Genomic DNA, 22,289 nt, shown 5'->3' with positions numbered 1-22,289 from the left:
ACTGACTCTGCTGACCTGCTGTGTTCCTCCAGCTCCACACCACACTGACTCTGCTGACCTGCTGTGTTCCTCCAGCTCCACACCGTATTGACACTATTAGAACTACAACGGTTCAAGGAGACAGCTCACCGCCAATGTCTGAAGGACAATTAAGAATGTGCAATAAATGTTTGCAATGCCAGAATACCTAAAAATAAATACATTTAACATTTAATACTAAATATTTTTTGGTTAATACTGAATGTCGAATACTTAAAACTAAATCAGAAGGATATGAATAATTAGTTTAGCAGGTTTGACTTCAAAGCCTTGTTTGTTTGGTGTCCAAAATGACTCTGAGAATTGGCAAGAAATCTCACAGGAGGATCTAGAAGTCTAAATGTTGAAATCAGTCTGGAAATTGACAGCAAGTTTGGCAACCAATGGATGCCAGGATTGTTAAATCATTAATATGTTGCAGCATGGTAACAGGTGACAATTCCAAATTTTATTTGGGCCAAAAGCTCTCATATTTTACCAGTAACTACAAAGAAAAATACAAATTAACACTTATTCTTCCCATCCTTTTCCTCTGTATCTACTTTTATTCCATCTCTCCGCCTATTGTAAATCTATTGAAATGCAGGTTCTTAAAACACAGATAGTTTTATTTGTTTTATCCTTTCATGGGATATAAGCATTGATAGCAAGGGCAGCATTTATTGCCTGTCCCTAATTGCCTTTAAGAAAGTGGTGGTGAACCACCTTTGGGAACTGCAGTGGTCCTTCTGGCCCGGGTACATCCATAATGCTGTTAGACAGGGACGCAGTTCCATATAGCTAGGTGGAGGGCAGTTAAGAGACCACCACATTGCTGTCGGTCTAGAGTCACATGTAGGCAACACCACATCAGGATGGCAGATTTCCTTCCCTAAAGGAAATTAGTGAACCAATTGGGTAATTGACAAAAATGTAACACTTGAACCATTAGGTAGAATTCAGACTTGAATGGAATAAATAATAAATAATGACACTGGCAAAGGTACTAAATTCTCAAACTAATTTTATTGAATTAGGCTTAAAAATCACAAGGATATGAACAGTATGCTGATCATAGAACCCCTACAGTGTGGAAGCAGGCCATTTGGCCCATCAAGTCCACATTGACTCTCCGAAGATCATCCCACCCAGACTCACCCTCCCCAACCCTAACTCTGTAATTCTGCATTTCCCTTAGCTAATCCACCTAGCCTGCACATCTTTGGACACTATGGGGCAATTTAGCATGGCCAATCCTCCTAACCTGCATATCTTCAGACTATGGGAGGAAACGGGAGCACCCAGGTGAAACCCACACAAACACAGGGAGAATTTGCAAACTCCACACAGATAATTGCCTGACGATGAAATTGAACCCAGGTCCCTGGCGCTGTGAGGCAGCAGTGCTAACCACTGAGCCACCGTGCCACCCTGATAGTTAATGAACAGGTGAATAACATTATGTGGGCACTATTAAAGCTAACAAGCTTATATTAAAAAAAATACAAACTATGTTACAGTGATAGTATCCCTATCTCTAAGCCAGAAGGCCTGGGTTCAAGTCCTACCTGCTCCAGAGATGTGTAATAATAACCTGAGGTGGTTGATTAAAGAATTTACAAACTGATTTATTTTAATACAATGATGTCCTTATTGTTATAAATGCCCTGCAGAAGCTGCACCTTTCCAATCCGCAGGAGAATTGGCCTGACTTCTTTTTTACAATGGAATCAAAGGTTTACACATCAAATCGCCTTGGTTACTTTCACAACGTTGAATCTGCCACATAGCCTCAAGCTTTTCCCTTCAAACCCCTTACGTTAAACTGCAAGAAACAAAGGTCACCACTTCTTCCAGGCACCTGCTTTAACTTAACCAGAAGACTAAAAGTTTACACTTTCTGTGAACAATACCCAGCCCAGCTGCCCCCTTCCAGTCTGTGTTCACACTTTGGAGTGTTGCCAGATACGCGGGGAACGAAATGTAATTCTGATGCACTGGCTGACCTCCAACTCTGTCTTTTCTTATACGCCTCTGTACTCGTGTTCAGAAGCAGGGTCAAAGACACAGCCTAAAGCTTCACTCAATACCAAACTGTCCTGGTTCCTGTTTGATTATAGGACCACCCCTCACACAACTACACAGAAAGCTCTAACAGGACAAAACAAAAGCAGTCAGAGGTTGGTTACTCTCTGTATGGTCACGAATGTGAAAGGTCAAGCTGGTCATCCCTCATCGACAGAGTTCCTATGGACTGTTTCAAAATACCCTTTTTGACTGCTAGAAGATCTCTAAACATCCCTTGTTTATGATAAGCATCATTCAGATGTATCCTTCACACTGTTCCAAGGTTTCTTGCTCCTTGGCCACAACAATAACCATGAAATGGGAAGTTTCAAGACTCCATTAATGTTAGTCACCCTGCTGGTGTTTTGAGAATCAGAAGTATTGGTCCCGTTGGAAGGTTTGCAATAAGAACCAACTTCATGTCTGACCTCTTATAATTCCAGGCCCTGGTCTTTTTATTACCTATATCCTGCCTTAAGAAGACAAACAAATTGGTCAGGTTTTATAGAATTATAACAGCTTAGAGTCTTACAGCTTGGAAACAGACCCTTCAGTCCAACTCATCCAGGTTTCCTAAACTAAATTAGTCCCATTTCCCTACGGTTTGGCCCATATCCCTCTAAACGCATCCTATTCATGTACCTGTCCAAATGTCTAAATGTTGTAACTGTCCTGGCTATATTTCATTCCCTTAACCCTCTGTTCCCTCAAAGATTAAAGTTGCAAATTCAGCAATTTAACATATCATTTCTTGCATGCATTCTCATAACTGGCATTGTAGTAAGCTGAAAATTGCTTTGCCTTTTCCATTTGTGTGACACAGGTTCCATGGCATGTTGGAATAAGTTTACAATTCAGATTTGGTTAAATTCACTGAATTTAATTGGCACCAGTCACTATGGTGGGATTTGAACCCGCATCCTCTGAGAATCAGCCTGGGTCACCAGAGTATTAGTAACAGCATCAAGGGATAGGTTAGCTCAGTTGTTTAGACAGCTGGCTTATGATGACAATAGTGTATGGACAGTTCCTGCCCCAGCTGGGGCTCACCATGTAGGTTCTTCCTTCTCAATGTCATGCTTCACCTAAGGCATGGAGACGCTTAGGTTAAGTTCACCACGAGTCATCTTTCTGTATGGTGATGGTGAATTTACCTTTAGTAATACCATCACTGCACCACTGGCTCTGCTTCCAACAAGCTAATGCTTAATAAAGCTGCAGTAGTTTGCGTTGAGCACGTAGAGGTCAACAGACAGCCCAGCCAACAAGTGTTGCCTAAATGTTGTGGAGATAGATTACCCAAATAGCAGTGGCATGGGCAGGTTGAAATTTGCTCTCTATTGGTATTTATCCAAACATTGAAGACATGGACATGTACTTGAAGATCACCCCTTAGAATCCATCTTTCAGCAGTGAACTTTAAACAAATGCACCTGGCCATGCAAATGAGTCTCCTAAATCAGGGGAGCTCATTTAGCTCAATTACATTTTGCAATGTTGCAAGATTTCTCAGAGGTCTGCTGTTCTCACCAATGTTGATGTTTCTTTCTCCCTTTCAGTCATATGGGAGAATAAGCTTTTCATTTCTACAGCCAATGTTGAAATGCTTTGTTCTTTCTCGCAGGGTGAAGCATCCAAACATATTACAGCTGGTCGATGTCTTTGAAACACGCAAGGAATATTTCATTTTCCTGGAACTGTAAGTTAACATGCAACATAAAAGAATGCAAAGGTTAGGGACGGAAGAGGGAAAATGACTGTATGACCAAAATGACTGCCTATTTCCAGTGTTAAAAATCGGTTTTTTTAACACTGGAAATATTCAATTTTAGTCCTGGGCTCGGTGACTGTAGAGTTTTTGATTGAGCTATGGTTTAAACCTTACTCCACCCAATTGAACTCTTAATCCATGCTGCCCCTTCCACATTTTTGCAAATGGATTAGCAGTGCAATATAGATTGGAGGAAAAACATCAAATTCCAAGCAATAAAATATTAAAATAATTTGAACATAGAACATAGAACTGTACAGCACAGGAATGGGCCCTTTGGCCCACGACGTTGTGCTGAACATGATGCCAAATTAAACCAATCCCTTCTGCCTGCCCTTGATCCATATCCCTCTAAATGTGAAGAGGGTTAGGCAGGCTTTGCATATGTTCTAACTGTTGAGAAGCGATTTTCCCCGCTCTGGATTCTGTACACACTGATCAATGTACCAACAAGCTAATGCCACACATGGAACTCGGAAATCTACATACCCAAAACAAAGATTAGAGTATTGTTCAGCAGCTCCTTTGATAAAATTCAATGCTGCCTGAAGGAGCACTACATTGTCACAAGTGCCACCCTTAAGTCACACAGTGAACCCACTTTGCTTTTACACATATCTAGTGACTATAGTGCACAGGCTCATATTATGGTGGAATGAATCCACATCGGTAAGATTTGCTTTAACGTGGACAGTATAAAAATATTTGGAATCCAGAAAGTTGCACACAAGCTCATAACCTTGATATTATGGCAACACGCAGAAAGGGAATTTCCTAAAACAGTGTTACATGTCTGTCTGGAGTGGGGAATCGATCTTTTAGGAGTTGACAGATCATCAACCTTGAGCAGAAGGGTTTTAAGGACTGGATGTTGACATCCAGAGCTTTTGATTGTGGTCAACATCATTGGGATCCTCTGAGAATCCATGCTCACTAAAACCTGATTTAATCTGCTGGTTACAGTTTTGTTTTGACTTGGCATGGTCTTTCCGGGATATCTGACAGAAACATCGTCTCACTGGAATCCGTGATGTGCCTGCGATCCTTGTAAAATACTTCTGACAATCAGCACTCTTCTGTTCATAGACAACATATCAAAAACCCCTTCCAAAAGTTTTGCTCATTTACCTTTAAAAGGAGGTGACTTGTCTGTAGTTGTTGCACTTGCTTTTTGCTATTTTTGAACTGTTCCGATGTCCTTTAGTTTATACATGGTTCAACTGCTCTGTCAACTTGCATGAAATTAGCTTCCAAGTAATTTCTTAAAGCCAAACCCCATTCCAACTCTACAACTTGCTTTGAAGATTCTTGAAATTTTGAGCCAGTTCTCCCTTGAAAGTGAGCGACAGTCCTTTAAAAGTTTCTCGGGTGCGTGGAATAAATGATGAACTGTACCTTTACTCTAAGAATAGCTCCTAAACATGTGCACGAGAAACTATGTCATGCAGAAAAACGACCACATCAAACCAGGACCCAAGTCTGGAGGCTTTGAGAAACATAGTCTTTCCATCCCTTTTATACTTATGCCTCATAAAACCTAAATAGTGAGGGATGGCAGAGCTCTGAGCTGCAGAGCTATTTAGTGCCTGGATGATGAAAGGTTGGTATGTATGTACAGCAAGTAATTTGGAGCATTAATACAAGGTTATCATTAATTGTGTGGAGAATTAATTACAAAAGCAGAGATGTTACGCTCCAGTTAGAAAGGGTACTGCTGATTCCATATCTTGAGTTGTGTGTATGTAAGGAAGGATGTTAATGTATTGGAAACAGTTCTGGAAAGGTTTAGAAGACTGATATCTGAAATGGATGGGTTGTCTTATGGGGTAAAGTTGGACAGGAAAGACTTGTATCCACTGGAATTTAATAGAATAATGGGCCGCTTGACTGAAACAGATAAGATCCCAAGGGGTCTAGATATGGTAGATGTGGAGAGGATTTTACAGAATCCCTACAGTGTGGAAACAGGCCATTCAGCCCAACAAGTCCACATTAACCCTCCGAAAAGCATCCCACCCAGCCCAATCCACCTATCCTATCCCTGTATTTCCAATGGCTAATGCACCTAACCCACACATCCGTGGACACTATGGGTAATTTAGCACGGCCAATCCACCAAGCCTACACATCTTTGGACTGTGGGAAGAAACCAGAGCACCCGGAGACAAACCACAAAGACACAGGGTGGACATCCATACAGACAGTCGCCCGAGGGTGGAATCGAACCCGGGTCCCTGGTGCGGTGAGACTGCAGCGCTAACCACTGACCCACCGAGCCACCGTAAGATGCTTCCTGCTATAGGAGAATCAAGAACTAGGGGGCACTATTTAAAAATAAGAAGTTGCTATTTAAAAACAAAACTGCGATTAGACTATTTTTTTTATCTGTGAGGGTCCATGTGTCTCTGGAACTCTCTTCCTGAAAAGATGGTGGGAAATGGAGTCTCTGAACATTTTTAAGGTAGAGGTGGATAGATTCTTGGTGAGCAAGAGAGTGAAGAATTATCTAAGGTCAGTGGGATTGTGGATTTGGAGTTAAATCAGATCAGCCATGACCTTGCTAAATGGCAGATCAAGATGAAAGGGCCAAATTGCCTACTTCTGCTTCATGTTTTTATGATAGTGCTTCAAATGTTGCACCATGTAACTTGTCTGCCCTAGTTCCTCATGCAGTACCTTTCTATTGGTTAAGGAAACAGCTTTTACAAGTGTGCCAAGTGGTCAGCTCAGTTGGATGCTGTTTTCACATAGCACTCGAATGGCAGAGGTCCTACACATTATATGAAATATTGACAATAGCAACCTTGATCAGATATAGCTCATATCTAAAGAGCAAAAAAAATCAGAACACCCTTCAATTCGAAAGAAGAAAAGAGCAATTGAGTTTGCATAGCATCTTTCACAAGAGCTATACAGCCACCTAGAAGGAAAAAATCAGTAAACTTGTGAATGAGCAGCGCTCCAAAAGCTTGTGATTTCAATTAAACCAGTTGGGCTTGTTATGTATACCTCAGAACTGCTCGACCGCATACTGAAACAAACCAGGTGCCACAGCCATACTGCCTTTCCCCACCACTGCCTCCCTGCACTCACCTATCACCACCCCACCTACCTTTCCCAGCCCCACCCCTCCTCTCTCTATTTATTTCAGAGCTCCCTTCCCCACTCCCCCATTTCTGAAGAAGGGTCCCGACCCGAAACATCAGCTTTCTTGCTCCTCTGATGCTGCCTGGCCTGCCGTGTTCCTCCAGCTCCACACTGTGTTATCTAGTACAACCAATATGTTCATTTCAAAGAATTACTGTTTTATTTTATTGCTTTGTCGCCTTCAATGACCTCATTTTGGAATCCAATCATTGTGGCATTGTAGAAAACACAAACAGCAAGCTTTCACAAACATCAATAAAATAAATTCAGAGAATCCCAACAGTGTGGAAACAGGCCCTTTGGCCAACAAGTCCACACTGACCCTGAGAGCATCCCACCCAGACCCATCCCCTATAACCCACCTAATCTACACATCCCTGAACACTATGGGCAATTTAGTATGACCAATCCACTTAGCCTGCACATGTTTGGACTGTGGGAGGAAACTGGAGCACCTGGAGGAAACCCATGCAGACACGGGAAGAATGTGCAAACTCCACACAGACAGTCACCTGAGGGTGGAATCGAACACAGGTCGCTGATGCTGTGAGGCAGCAGTGCTAACTACTGAGCCACCGTGCCAACCCTCATAGCGTGGCTGTGGACTTGTGCGTGACCATGATTCCTAGTGGTCGTGGGAGTCTCGTTGTCAGTTCTGATATGTTCTTGATGTAGGGCAGTGTGGCCAGTGTGTTAGGGCGTACTATGTCCTCCTTTTTTTTTGTATTCATTCATGGGATGAGACAGCAAGCCCTGGCTTGGCAGCATTTATTGCCCATCCCTAATTGCGAAGAGGGCAGTTAAGAGTCAATCACATTGCTGTGGGTCTGGAGTCACATGTAGGCCAGACCAGGTAAGGATGGCAGTTTCCTTCTGTAAAGGACATTAGTGACCCAGATGGGTTTTTCCGACAATCGACAATGGATTCACGGCCATCATTAGATTCTTAATTCCAGATATTTATCGAATTCAGATTCCACCATCGGCCATGGTGGGATTTGAACCTGGGTCCCCAGAACTTTATCTGGGTCTCTGGACTAACAGTCCAGTGATAATAACACTATCCTATCATTTACTCCCTACCCCATCCCCCTCCCTATTTTCCGCACATAAGCCAACGTTTTCCCAGTTACCATCTGTTCTGAGGAAGGGTCACTGGAGCCGAAACGTTAACTCTGATTTTTCCTTCACAGGTGCTGCCAGACCTGCTGAGCTTTTCCAGCAACTTCTGTTGTTGTTGCTGAAGGTTAGAAATCGAGCCTAATAGTTATGCGCTTTATAAGCTTTTATATGTCAGTATTATAAATGCAGGTATCCTTAAGGGTCAAGCAGAAAAGTTCTGAATTGATTGAGATCAAGTAACGCTCACTTGATTTTGTATTTAAGAGCTGGGGACATGCCCCCTTCTCATCTCCCTCACCTCTGATGGTTTGTATTTCCCTTAACGGGATTTGTATTTAAATTATTCAATTGGAAACACGGGTTATTTATCATGGTAGTTAATAGTTGAAAACAATACCATGGGCGCTTTGGTAATGGGGTAAGATATCAGTCAATTATGTGGAAGGGTATTTCTGGATATAAAAGAAAAGAGCTAGGGAGACAGTTGGAAAGATGGGTGATTTAATGGTGGTGGTTAATAGGCACATATTGCCACAGGTGATTTGGTGGTTGAGGAAGTCATTTGGATGTGTGTTATAGCATCTCTGGATATTAAAATAGGGGAATAAAATAAGAACGATAAGAGCCGGGGAGAGAGGCTGTTGTGGAACTATGGCAATGTCCCTCCCTTTCAGCCAGGAAGCCTGGGTTCAAGTCCTACCTGCTCTAGTGTGTAATAACATCTCTGAACAGGTTGATTCAAAATTACAGAGTGAAGAATTGGTGGGCCTTTGTGGTGCAGTGGTAATGTCCCTACCTCTGGACTAAGAGGCCTAGGTTTAAGTCCCACCTACTCCAGAGGTGTGTCATAACATATCTGATACTTGTTAATTAAAGAAACCAAGAACTTTGGAGAGAAAACACAGATGATTTACTGGCAGTAGTCAATAGAGAGGAAAAAAAAAACCTTTTGGTGATTGGACAAAAAAGGCCATTCAGTTATGCGTCAGATATAAAGAAAAGACAAGAGCTGGGGAGATTGGTGGTAGCTAATGGATGAAAGATACCATGGGTGATTTTGTGGCCATTCAGTTGTGTGATTATGGTTCCAGATATGACCAAAAAACAGAACTATGGAGACTTGGGTTCAAGTCCCCATGTTTTAGATGTGTTTTGTAACACGTCTGAACAAGTTGATTTTAAAAATATAAGAGTTAGAGGACTCACTGTCCCTGAAGGGCTGTAAGGTAGATGCTGAAAGGATGTTTCCTCTGATGAGACAGTGTAAGACCAGAAGGCATAGTCTCAGAATAAAGGGTTACCAATTTAAGATTTAGATGAAGAGGAATTTCTTCTCTCAGGGGGTTGTGAGTCTTCATAAGTCCTTGCCACATAGAGCTGGGGGTGGGGAGTAGATTCTTGGTGTACATTTAATGCTGAGATAGATTAATGATCAGGAGGGAATCAAGGGTTGTGGAAAATGGGTGGGAAAATGGGTCTGAGGAATGTCAGATCAACTATGATCCTACTGAATGACAGAGCAAACTCAAGGAGCTGAACAGTCTACTCCTGTTCCTATTTCTTGTGGTCACACGGTACTTTAGTTAGAAACATGGGGATTTGCTGGTGGTAAGAAAACATTTGGAGGTGTGTAATAGCATCTCTGGATAGAAATAAAAAGAAAAGGCCTATGTTCAAGTCCCATCCGCTCCAGAGGTGTTTCATAACATGCCTAAACAGGCTGATTAAAAATATATGTAGTTAGGATTCAGAATGCACAGTCCGATAAGGCAATGACTTAATTATGGCTTTCAAAACAAAACTTGGCAAGCATTTGAAAGAAAAACATTGTAAGGAAATGGGGAAAGACCAAAGGATTGGGACCAACTGCAGAGCTGGCTTTAAGACAAAGAGCTGGCTTCTTAGGGAGCATGGAGCATGGAGAGCATCCAGTAATGCCCTCAGTGCTTTGAGAGAGAGATGGACACCACAGGAACTGGAATGCGTCATCTGCTCCTCTGCCAACACTGTTGTAATTGACTTCCTTCCCTTCCCTTTTTGCTCTTGTTACACTGGTGTCCAGGGTGTGTTATTTGTTCATTACCAATTAAGTAATTTGTTAACTTAGTGACAGATGTTGAACTTTTTTTTTGCTTAAAATAAGATGGGTTCTTCCTGGCGGACAGCCTTTGTAATTTGATTAATTGGAAAATGGTGGTGAGTTTCTAAATTAAAATAAAAACTGGGGAGTTGGTTGTTGGACAGGGAAAGGTTCCTGAAGGGAAAGCTGGAAACTGTTGTTTGTGCTAAACTATAGATTTACAATAAAACCCTTGTAAATTTGTGAAATTGCTGCTTAATTCAGCGTACAGGTACCGATCTGTGAAATATTACGCACAGACATTACAAACATGTTCCTCCTCGCCCAATTGTTACTGTTTTAATTTGTTATAAGGCACAAGTGAATCCTTAGGTAGAGCCCATTGTCTACATACAATTAAAGACAAGTATATATGTTTAACAACCACTTTCTCAAGGACAATTGGAAATGGGCAATAAACAGTGCAAGTGGTGCCAACATCTCATCAGCAAGTATAAAAATCCCTGTCCCAGATTAATCCCACTCCCCCATTATACCAAACCATGTTGACCCACAGTGAGCCTGTCTTGTGTTCGATTTAAAATCATCATCCTCAACATTGAATAAATCCTTATGGCTTCTGTACCTTCTTCCAGAATTACGTTACATCCAACTCAGCCTTCAATTTTGCAAATTCTAAGCTTATTTTAGTGCGAGTGATTGCACTCTGACCCTTCTGAGCCTGAAGGTGGTGGGTTCAAGTCTTACTCAAGAAACTTGTGGTCAAGATCTAGGCTCAGCACATCAGTTCAGTACTGAGGGAGAGGGGCACTGTTGGAGATGTTGTATTTTGGATTGGGAATTAGGGCATAGGTATATGAGAGTTCCCAACTCTGCCAATGGTGACGCACCAGAACTAAAAGGCTCAGGATGAATCCAAAAGGTTCAGGATTCAAGTAAGCAATAGAAAGCAGTCAGTCATCCCAGTGGGGAGGCAATTGCCTAGTGGTATTATCGCTGGACTGTTAATCCAGAAACCCAGATAATGTACTTGGGACCCAGGTTCGAATCCTACCATGGCCGATGTTGGAATTTGAATTCAATAAAAAAATCTGGAATTAAGAATCCAGTGATGACCATAAATCCATTGTCGATTGTCAGGAAAAACCCATCTGGTTCACTAATGTCCTTTAGGGAAGGAAACTGCCATCCTTACCTGGTTTGGCGTACATGTGACACCAGACCCACAGCAATGCAGTTGACTCTTAACTGCCCTCTGGGCAATTAGGCATGGGCAATAAATGCTGCCTAGCCAGCGACGCCCTCATCCCGTGAATGAATAAATTTAAAAAAAACACATCTCACCTGTCTAGGCCTTATCGCAGAGTCCCTGAGTAAACCCACAGGGCAGAGTGGGGAGGAATATGGAAACACAGGGTTAAGAATGGTCTGGCAGCAGACAACAGGTGCTTTATCGAGGCTGGAGGATTACTTCAGTGCTGCTCCTTCCAGCCCAACAAAAAACCTCTTGCAGGTTTTGAAGATTTTTCTTTGAAGTGATTACCAGTAACACAACCCAAGACTGTTCTAACCAAATTGAGGAGCCCAAGCGCAAAATGCAGATTGGTAAAATGCCCATGCTCATTTCACCTGACAAACAAAGGCCCTGACCAATTTAGCAATGGTCCATATATCCTCTCAGATGGAGAATAAGCCTCTACGGTGCTGAACTGGTTATCACTGCAATTATTTAAAAGTTACAAAATTGGCGCAGTAGCATTGCTAATTATGAGCAGGTGTATTCCTGGATTTTTGACTTCATTGTACATCGTTGAGCATCATAAGATCCATTCATCTTGAGAGACAATGGACTGCATCTAGGGTGCTTGGAATAAGATCTTAAGAAACAGGAACTGAATTAGGCCATTCAGCCCATCAATTCTGCTCCACCATTCAGTCATGGCTTATATGTTTCTCCTACCTTCTCCCCATAACCCTTGATCCTCGTACTAATTGAGAACTTATCTCTGTCTTAAAAACACTCAATGACTTAGCCTTCACAGCATCCTATGACATTGATTTCCACAGATTAACCACCCTTTGACTGAAGAAATTCCTTCTCATCTCAGTTCTAAAGGGCCATCCCTTCAATCTGAGGCTGTGCCCTTGGTCCTAGTCTCGCCTACTAGTGGAAACATCTTCTCCACATCCACTTTATCCAGGCGTCTCAGTAGTTTGCAAGTTTCAGGAGGATCTCCCATTATCCTTCTGAACTCCGTGGAGTACAGACCCAGAGTCCTCAACTGCTCCTCATATTACAAGCCTTTCTTCCCCAGGGTCATTCTTGTAAACCTTCTCTGGATCCCTCCAATACCAGCACATCCTTCCTTAGGTATGGGGCCCAAAACTGCCCACAGTCTGACCAGAGCTTTATTCAGCTCCAGCAGTACATTTCTACTCTGGTATTCTAGCCTTCTTGAAATCAACGCTAACATTGCATTTGCCTTCCTAACTGCCAACTGAACCTGCACGTAAAGCTGAAGAGAATCCTGAATGAGGACTCCCAAGTCCCCTTGTGTATCAAATTTCCGAAGTCTTTCCCCTGTTTAGAAAATAGTCTGCACCTCTATTCTTCGTACCAAAGTGTATTATCGCACACATTGCATCCCATGTATTGTCTTCAAAGGCATGGGAAGCAGATTTGATAGTTGCTTTCAAAAAGGAATTGGATACATCCCTGCAAAAGAAGCACTTACTGAAACATGGCCAAGAGGAGGGAGTGAGACCAGTTAGATTGTTCTTTCAAAGTTCTGGGATGGAGACAGTGGGACCGCAGGACTGTAGTTTCAGTGAAAATTGGGATGGGACACAGAAACAATGTGGAAGCGGGCCATTTGGCCCATCAAGTCTACATTGACCCCTCCAAAGAATATCCCACTCAGACCCAGACCCCTACCCTATCCCTGTAACCTTGCACTTCCCATGGTTAACCCACCTAGCCGGCACGTCCCTGGAAACTACGGGCAATTCAGTGTGGTCAATCCAGCTAACCTACACACTTTTGGACTGTGGGAGAAAACCGGAGCACCCGGAGGAAACACATGCAGACACGGGGTGAATGTACAAACTCCACACAGACAGCTGCCTGAGGCTGGAACCGAGCTTGGGTGCCTGGTGCTGTGAGACAGTAGTGCTACCCACTGCTACCCCATGCCGTCCCAGACACCATGCCACCCATTGCACAGTGAGATCCAGTCCAAAATACAAGGAAATTTCATGGCTACGTTCCGGAGCTCAGTGCATTCCACAGATAACCTGAGACTACACTGTGTAAATGCAGATAGTCTAACCACTTAAGAGTGTACCAGAAAAGAGATGTGTGACAGATTCCAGTCAATGTACAAACATACAGATGTACTTTTGAATGTATTAATTAAGAGCAGAAATTGACTATAAACCTGCTCTGCTGTTCAGTAAGATTGTGGCTGATATATTTGCTTTTCAAATTCCACATTCCCATCTACCCCAATAGCCTTTAGTTCCATTCCCTAACAAGAACCTATCAGGTAGAGTGTCCTAAAGCTTTACAAATCTCTAAGAGAAAACAATTCTGTTCATCTCTGTTCTCGAAGAAAACCGATCAATGTGCTTGTCTTGCATTCCTTAACTTGACCAGAAAGCCTACAGGGGACATTATCATTTGCGATGACAAAGATACCCTGAAGCATAAATCCAAGCAGTCCTGCTGTGACAATCTAATTGCAATGCCACAGGGCCAGATCCAGGCTGGTAGCTGGTTGCGAGAGGAGACTGTTCAGCTTAAAACAGCACGTGCCTCCCAGCAGGACTCCCAGCTGCTGCAAATGTGACTTCACACTCCTCACTGCAGGAGTGCACCTCTCAAAGCAGCAGTGTGCTAAAATTGGCTTTGATGAATCATAGAGCTGTACAGCACAGAAACAACCCAGTTTGACTTGCTCCCTTGCTCTTTTCCCAGATCCCTGCAATATTTCCTCTATTAAGCATTTATTTAATTCCCTATGAAATGCTACTGTTTGTTTTTTTTCACGCAGCGAATGGTTAGGGGCTGGAATGCAGCTGCCTGAAAGAGTTTGGAGGAGGGTGGTTTAATCAAAGTCAGAAGTCACATGACACCAGGTTATAGCCCAGGGGGTTTATTTGAAATCACAAGCTTTCGGAGCGCTGCTTCTTCGTCAGGTGAAGTCTGGAAGGTGACGAGGGAGCAGCGCTCCAAAAGCTTGCGATTTCAAAATAATCCTCTTGGACTCTAACCTGATGTCATGTGACTTCTGACTTTGTTCACCCCAGGCCAACACCTGCACCTCCACATCGTAGTTTGATCAAAGCTCTCATAAGGGAGTTAGACTGTTATCTAAAAAAGAAATATAGTGTGCAGGATCAAGGGGAGAAGGCAGGGGAGTGACACAAAGTGAGACATTTATTCGGAGAGCTAGCACCAACACCATGGGCTAAATGGCCTCCTTCTACATTCTAGCAATTTGTAATTCTCTCATTCTGTATCCACCACCTTATTAGGCAGGACAGTCCAAATCCTAAACATTCATTACATAAGTAAGTATTTTTTTTCCTCTTGGTACCTGCTGCTTCATTTGTTAATCGATTTAATTCTGCATCCTCTGATCCTCCAACCACTGGAAATAGCTTCTGCATATTCACTCCATCCAAAAGAAGTACACCACTAAGTTTCAATAATATATGATATTTACTGTTCTGACTGAAAATGTATCTAACTCCACTATTTTAAAAGCTGAAATGGATGGGTCTTATCCCTGCCGAACCTACCTACCTACCTTCTCAACACAACCCTTTCTCAAAACATGTGGACAGTAGACCCTTTATTTCATAGAATCATAGAATCCCTACAGTGTGGAAACAGGCCCTTCAGCCCAACAAGCCCACACCAACCCTCAGAACATCCCACCCAGACCCATTCCCCAAATCCACCTAATCTACACATCCCTGAACACTATGGGCAATTTAGCATGGCCAATCCACCTAACCTGCACATCTTTGGACTGTGGGAGGAAATCCACACAGACACAGGGAGAACGTGCAAACTTCACACAGGCACAGGGAGAACGTGCAAACTTCACACAGGCAGAATCCAGGCCCCTGGCGCTGTGAAGTTAACCTATGTATCCCGCTGATGTCGTCTTCTTCACTGGTAACTTTTTCCACAGTCTTCAGGGAAGAAAGTTCTATTGGACATTCTTATTTTTTAAACTTATACTCTAATGTCAAAAAGCACAAAATTTAGCATCAAGAAGTTCTGAATTGGTGCAAACAAGTGCAGCAATGGAGTAGAGATAACAAGGTGTAGAGCTGGATGAACACAGCAGGCCAGGCAGCATCAGGTGCAGGAAAGCTGACGTTTCGGGTCTAGACCCAACTTCAGAAAATGGAGTAGATAATGTTTGCCACACTGGGATTGGGTGAAAGGACAAGTGGCTAGAACCAGGGAAATCCTGCTCCTGATTTGCTCAGGAATAGAAGTCTATTTTGGGTGAAAATAGGATTAGATCTAATTGTAGTTTAGTTACACTATTTTCTTTAAATACAGTCCTACCTAAAACAAGATGCCAACATTCGCTGATGAGAAGCTATTCAAATAGATTAGAGAAATTATGTTGCTTTCCTTTGCAAGAAGTTGACTAAGAGGAGATTCGATTGAAGTGTTCAAAATACTAAGGGACGTGGGCAGAGTAGCCAGGGAGCAGGTAGGATTAAGAGCAAGAAGACACTTATTTAGGGGCTATCGGTGAAGGGGCAACAAGAAGAAAGAATATTTTTACGCAGCAAGTAGTTTGGATTTGTAATGCACAGCCTGATAGCTTGTTAGAGGCAGAGACAAAGAAGGCCTTCTCAAGGGAGTTGAGAAATTATCTGAAGAGAAACAGTTTGCAGATTCACTGAGAAAATGCACAGGAGCGGAATGAGGTGAGCTGCTTTTTCAGACAGCCAGCATAGACACAATATATGCCAGCACCAAGTGCCTCTTTGCGTATTCAAGGGTTTAGAATAATTGGTGGAATTGACAACTAGTCAGGCTTAGCTGTCGGAAGTCTCAGAAGTTTGTACGTTTGTAGGGAGAGGTCAGTTCTGTGAGGGATGCACATTAGAATTTCACAACTCCAATTCGACCAAATGCTGGGGATTTCACCAGATCTCATGCTTCCTCTATCCTAGCTTCATATTTATTTGTCCAACGTGTTTATCCTCGGCTAGGTTAGCCTTCCTAAGTGAAATGAGAAACAGTCAAGTACGTCATAATCTCCTCTTATTTCTATCTCCCTTTTTTAAATAACTGGTGAGCAGAAGTATTGTAGGACATTTTCATGAATAACACATTTTTTTTAAAATCTTGAGAAGATTTTGTGCTTGCTTGCAGCAGTAGGTAGGAATCAATCTTCAAAACTCAAACACCATTCTGAAGGGTGACAACCCCAGCAGGAAGAAATTGTCAAAATTTTTTACGCAATAAGGTTTTCTGTCCTCCATAATAACACCCTACTTTGTCCATGTGTCAACTCCTCTGTTGCTGAAACCCTCAATATTCTAAAAGCTGATTATTCCAATGCAATCCTAGCTGGCCTCCCTGCAATCTACCTTCCACAAACTGTGTTCTTACTTACACCGAAACCCATTCCCTTGTTGCCCTTCTGCTTGCTGACCTAAGTTGCATTAATTATAAAAGGCTCAAGGAGTATGAAAACACAAAGTGGTAGAGAAAAGAGAGAAACAAAGTCAATGCTTCAAGTCTTCACTGTTCTTGGAAATTCTTCTTTGGGTTCCAAAGAAGAGTCAAATTTGACACGAAATGTTAACTCTGTTTCTCTCTCCACAGATCTGCTGAGTTTCTCCAGATTATCATTTTTCTTCCAGATCCCAGCATCTGCAGTTCTTTGTGTTTTTATTTAAAGGTCTCATCCTTATATTCACAACTTTCCCTGGCCTCGCATCCCTCCACTTCCATAATCTGCACCAGCCCCACAATCCTACGAGGTGTCTGTTTTCCTCTCATTCTGGACTTTGAGCATCCTCAATTTTGATCACTTCACCGTAGGTGCCTAGGCTCCCTGAACTCGAATTCCCTCCATAAACATCTCTGCCTCTCTACCTTGTTTATATCCTTTAGGGCTATCCTTAAAATCTTCCTTCCTGACCAACCTTTTGGCTATCTGCCCTCAAATTGCCCCATGGGTGGGGTCTAAATTCACTAAAGATGCTTGTGAAATGTCTTGGGGTTTTTCTAAAGGTCCGTGGGGGCAGGGAAGGATTACGGGCAACAATGTGTGTACGCGATACCCTTGTCTGTGCAGTGCAGTCTGATCTCCAATCATCTCAGCCACCCCTGTCATTTGATAAAGATGAGGTAGTCAGTATGCAATGACCACCTCACGTTAAAAACATTCACACACACAGGCATCAGCCAGCTCCTCAAAATGAAGATCACCTCAAGATGCATAACTTTGGAGTAGAAGAGAGTCACCATTAGTCTCAAGGAACTGCTTAAGAAGAAGAAGAAAGGTATTGTACCAGAGCACGTTCGAAACATACACATAGGAAGGTGGGAGCAGGAGTGGGCCATTCGACCCCACAAGCCTACTCCACCTTTCAAAATGACCATGTCTGATCATCAAGCTCAATACCCAAATCCCACCTTTCCCACCCATGTCCTTTGATCCCCTTAGTCATAAGAGCTGTATCCACCTCCATCTTGAAAATACATAACGTTTTGGCCTCAATCACTTTCTGCGTTAGTGAATTCCACAGGCTCATCACTGTCTGGGTAAAGACGTTTCTCCTCATCTCACTCCTAGAAGGTTTACCCACCATAATTAAACTATGAGCCCTGGTCAGGACTCGCGCACCATTGGGAACATCTTTCCAGCATCTAACCCGTCTAGTTCCATTAGAATTTTATAGATTTGAGACTCCTTCTCATTCTCTTAAACTCTAATGATTACAATGCTAACCAACTCAACCCTTATGTCAGTTCTGCTATCCCAGGAATCACTTCACTGCACTCCCTCTACAGTAAAAATATTCTTCCTCAAGCAAGGAAGCCAAAACTACTCACAATATTTAAGGTGTGCCCTTACCAATGCCCTGTATAATTGCAGCAAGGCTTCCTTGTCCCTGTACATGAATCCTCTCGCTATGAAGACCAAGATACCATTTGCCTGTTTTACTGCCTGCTGCAGCTGCATGCTTACCTTCAGCAACTGGTGCACAAGGACACCCAGGTCTTGTTCAACATTCCCCTCTCTCAACTTACAGCTGTTCAAATCATAATCTGCCTTCCTGTATTTGCTACCAAAATGAATAATCTCACATTTACCCACATTATACAACATTAGCCATGCATTTGCCCATTTATTCCGCCTGTCCAAATCACACGGCAACATCTCTGCATCATTCTCACAGCTCACCCTTCCACCTAGCTTTGTGTCATCTGCAAACTTAGAGATATTACATTTAGTTTCCTCATCTAAATCATTAACCTTCGTTGTGAACAGCTAGGTCCTAATAACGATCCCTACGGTACCTCATTAGTCACTGCCTGCCATTCAGTTGCCTTTCTTGTTATTCTCGCTCAGAAGCCTCCATGTAGTTTGATTCCAGAGAAAGATGTCACTTTGCACTCAGCGCCAAAAATCCATTTGGTATCCTGATATCCAGTCTCCCAACCTTGTTCTACAGTTGACTTAATATAGAGTTCAGTTTAAGTAGTAAGTCTTCTGAACTTTAATCAATACCAAGAGATAATTCAAACATTAAGAGCCAAGCTCTTTATAAAGTCTCTCTTTGTTATTTAAAAATGAAATTCTAATTCTCCTGTATCATCAGCTGCCCAGCTTAATCAATATACTGAAATTTCTGGTATTTGTTTGAATCCAAAGTCATGCCACATTGCAAAAGGCTCAGCACTTTATCTTTCAGAAATTTGTGATAGTGAAAGGTGATACATTGAAAGAATTGAACTATTTCCTTCCCAAATCGTTTTGCCTCTGAAAGATTGACAAGATCAGATCTCAGGATGTGGCTGACATGCCAGGCTATTATTCCTTGTCCATTCCTGGTTGCCCTGGGAGATGGGGCTCACCTTCCTCCTTTAAGTATCAATTATTCGTAAAGCTTAGCTGTTTGTTTTAATTTGTTCTAGGATGTAGGCATTACTGTACATCCTAATTGCCCTTGGGAAGGTGGTGGAAAGCTACCTTTAAGGGGGCATATCTTACACTACTCTCCATCCCTATCAACCACAAGACAGGACGTAGTGTATAACCCCAGGATTCTGTAGAAAGAGCATAACAGCAATCCTACAAGTCAGATAGATCCACCAAGCCTCCCACTTAACATTGAATGCATATAGTCCTATCTTCAAATAAAGAATACAAATTATTGGTCTTCCTAAATCTTGTTGTGTGACTGGTACATGTAACATAAACAGAAGACTGCAAGAGTTCCAAGTCAAGATGAAGTAACTCTATTTTCTCTCTATAAAGGAAATGAAAGATTATAGGGGGCATGCAGGAATGTAGAGTCGAGGTTATTCAGATCAGCCACAATCTTATTAAATGGCACAAAGTCAAAGTGGCCTACTCTTGTCTCTTGTTCATATGTTGGACCGTCCTGAGATTGATGACTATTGTCTGTTGCATTTTTGAGGTCTCTCGTAGGCACGAAACAAAACCCATACTTACTGCCAGCAACTCAAATGATTCTACCAGGCCTAACGGGAGCGATTTGGGTGGAATTCCTGAAGTACCCTGCTGGCCGAGACTCATCTCCAACTTGCCGTCCTTCACACCAGGGCAGCGATGCTGTAGACATGATGTCACTGGATTAGTAATGTCAACTGCTATATAGTCATGAGTTCAATTCTCAGTAATTGGTACCATGAAACTTGTTTTTTTTAATTCACTTGTGGGATGTGGCTGTCAGTAGCTTGCCAGCATTAACTGCCTGTCCCTGTAGACCCTTGAGAAGGTGGTGGTGAGCTGCCTTCTTGAACCGCTGCAGTCTACCTGCTGTGGGTTGACCCACAATGCCATTAGGGAGGGAATCCCTGGATTTTGACTCCATTGAACCAGGCTTGATCCCTTGGCTTGATGGTAATGGTTGAGTGGGGAATATACTGGGTCGTGAGGTTACAGATTGTGCTGGAGTATTGTTGACTATTGTCAGAATAAAACTGGTTCACTAATTTATTTTAGGTAAGGAAAACCTCCAGTCTTACCTGGTCTGGCCTGCAATTATAGTTCCACACCCACAGCAATGTGGATGACTTTTACATCCTCTCTGAAATGGCATAGCAAGCACTCTGGAGTACCCTGTTCAGTACTGGTCATCTTACTCAAGGAAGGATGTAAATGTGTCAGAGGCAGTTCAGAGATTTTTTAGCAGTATAATGACTGGGATGAGTGGGTGGTCTTATGAAGAGAAGTTGGACAGGCTAAGTCAGTATCTGCTGGAGTTTAGAAGAGCCTAAGGCAACTTAATTGAAATATTTAAGATGCTAAGTGGCTTTAATAAGATGGTTGCAGAGAGGATGTTTCCTTTAATGGGACAATCTAGAACTAGTGATCACTGTTTACAATTAAAGTGCCACATATTTAAAGGAGAGATTAGGTGATTTTTGTTTCTCTCGGAGGGTCAGTCATGAAACTTTGGAACTTGCTCCCTGGAAAGTATGGAAGCAGAGTCCTCCTTGAATATTTTTAAAGGCAAAGGTGGATGAGAAGAGGTTGAGAGGTTATCAACAATATGCAGGAATGAGGATTTGAGGTTCTGATCATGAGGGACTGAATGACCCACCTCTGCTCCTGATCCATATGTTTGTACATTCACAAACGGTGGTGTTGCTGACCACATCCATAACCTGTGCAAGAATAAAACAATAAACGTTAAAGTGGTGCCAGTCTGTTTCTCCAGACGGGGATTTCATTGGTAGGGTAAATGAAGAGGTGGAAACGTGGCATATCTGGGTTCCATCCTAAATTTCAGTGCCCCACAAACAAACTTCCAATTATATTCTCCCTGACCCAGGAATTTCAGGCCGAAAGTTACTCTGAGTATAAAAATGAATAACATATTGATGAATCAGAAAGATTGTTATATATTGTGTCTCATTCTTTAATGAGATCCTTATCCTAAAGCCAAAGTAAAAAAGTGCTTGGAAAGCAAAGGTGCCTTGGGCTCAACTACTTCTGAAGTTGTCTAATTGATAGAGATTAATTCTGTTGTTTTATTTATTGAATGTGGCATCACTGAAAAGGCCAGTATTTATTGCCTATCCCTAATTACTTTGAACTGAGTGACTCACACAGCCCTTTCAAAGCATATCACATCACTGTGAGCCTAGAGTCACATGTTGGCCAGGTAAGGACAGCAGATTTGATTCCTTTACGGACATTAGTGAACCAGATGGATTTTTATGACAATTGATAGTGGTTGCATGGTCATCAGGAAGCCAGATTTACCTTTATTAAATTTAAGCTTCACCAGCTGCCATGGTGAGATTTGAACTCATGTCCCCAGAGCATAGCCTGGTGCTCTGGAATATTAGTCCAGTGACACTATACCACTGCACCATTACCTCCCCTTGATGATTGCTATAATTATTATGATAAGGCAACATCTCAGTATCATATGTCAAACGGGCTAGTAGAAGAAGAACTAAATGGACCATTGTTTATTTGTCCACGAATCCTCATGTTCTATTAAAAATAAAGGCTTCCGTTTCCTTTTCTGGTGTATACCTGAGAAAAGTTCCAAATTAGCAATTGCAAACCCAACGCCCCACATTTTCCAACATTGGTCACCAAATACAGTGGGATCCATACTGAGATTTCCCTTCTGTCCTCTCTGAATATGGACAATTGTAGAACCCCTTCTCTGACACTAGCTGAGATGTATTTCTTAACAAAGACCCAAGTTTGAACCAAGAATGGCACTAGTATACAGAAAGAAGCTAGGAGGTACATCTAATCCACTGGAAGGAAGGCATATTTCTGATGCTTTGAACAGTGTACAGCTTGCAAGAGGTTCTGTTACTTT

The 22,289-nt window shown here is 42.3% G+C and overlaps 1 protein-coding gene across 1 annotated transcript in view; it reads left to right on the top strand.

Moving 5' to 3' along the window:
- The window catches only part of camkva (CaM kinase-like vesicle-associated a), a 124,242-nt gene that overhangs the window by 58,165 nt on the left and 43,788 nt on the right, over window positions 1-22,289 (top strand). The window contains exon 3 of the mRNA XM_048606688.1: window positions 3,710-3,784. Within this exon, the coding sequence (XP_048462645.1) occupies window positions 3,710-3,784 (75 nt within the window). The remainder of the gene's footprint in view (window positions 1-3,709; window positions 3,785-22,289) is intronic.

This window comes from Rhincodon typus, chromosome 16, assembly GCF_021869965.1.
Source record: "Rhincodon typus isolate 14 chromosome 16, sRhiTyp1.1, whole genome shotgun sequence".
Classification (NCBI taxonomy): Eukaryota; Metazoa; Chordata; class Chondrichthyes; order Orectolobiformes; family Rhincodontidae; genus Rhincodon; species Rhincodon typus.
This window is presented reverse-complemented; position numbering and strand designations above follow the sequence as displayed.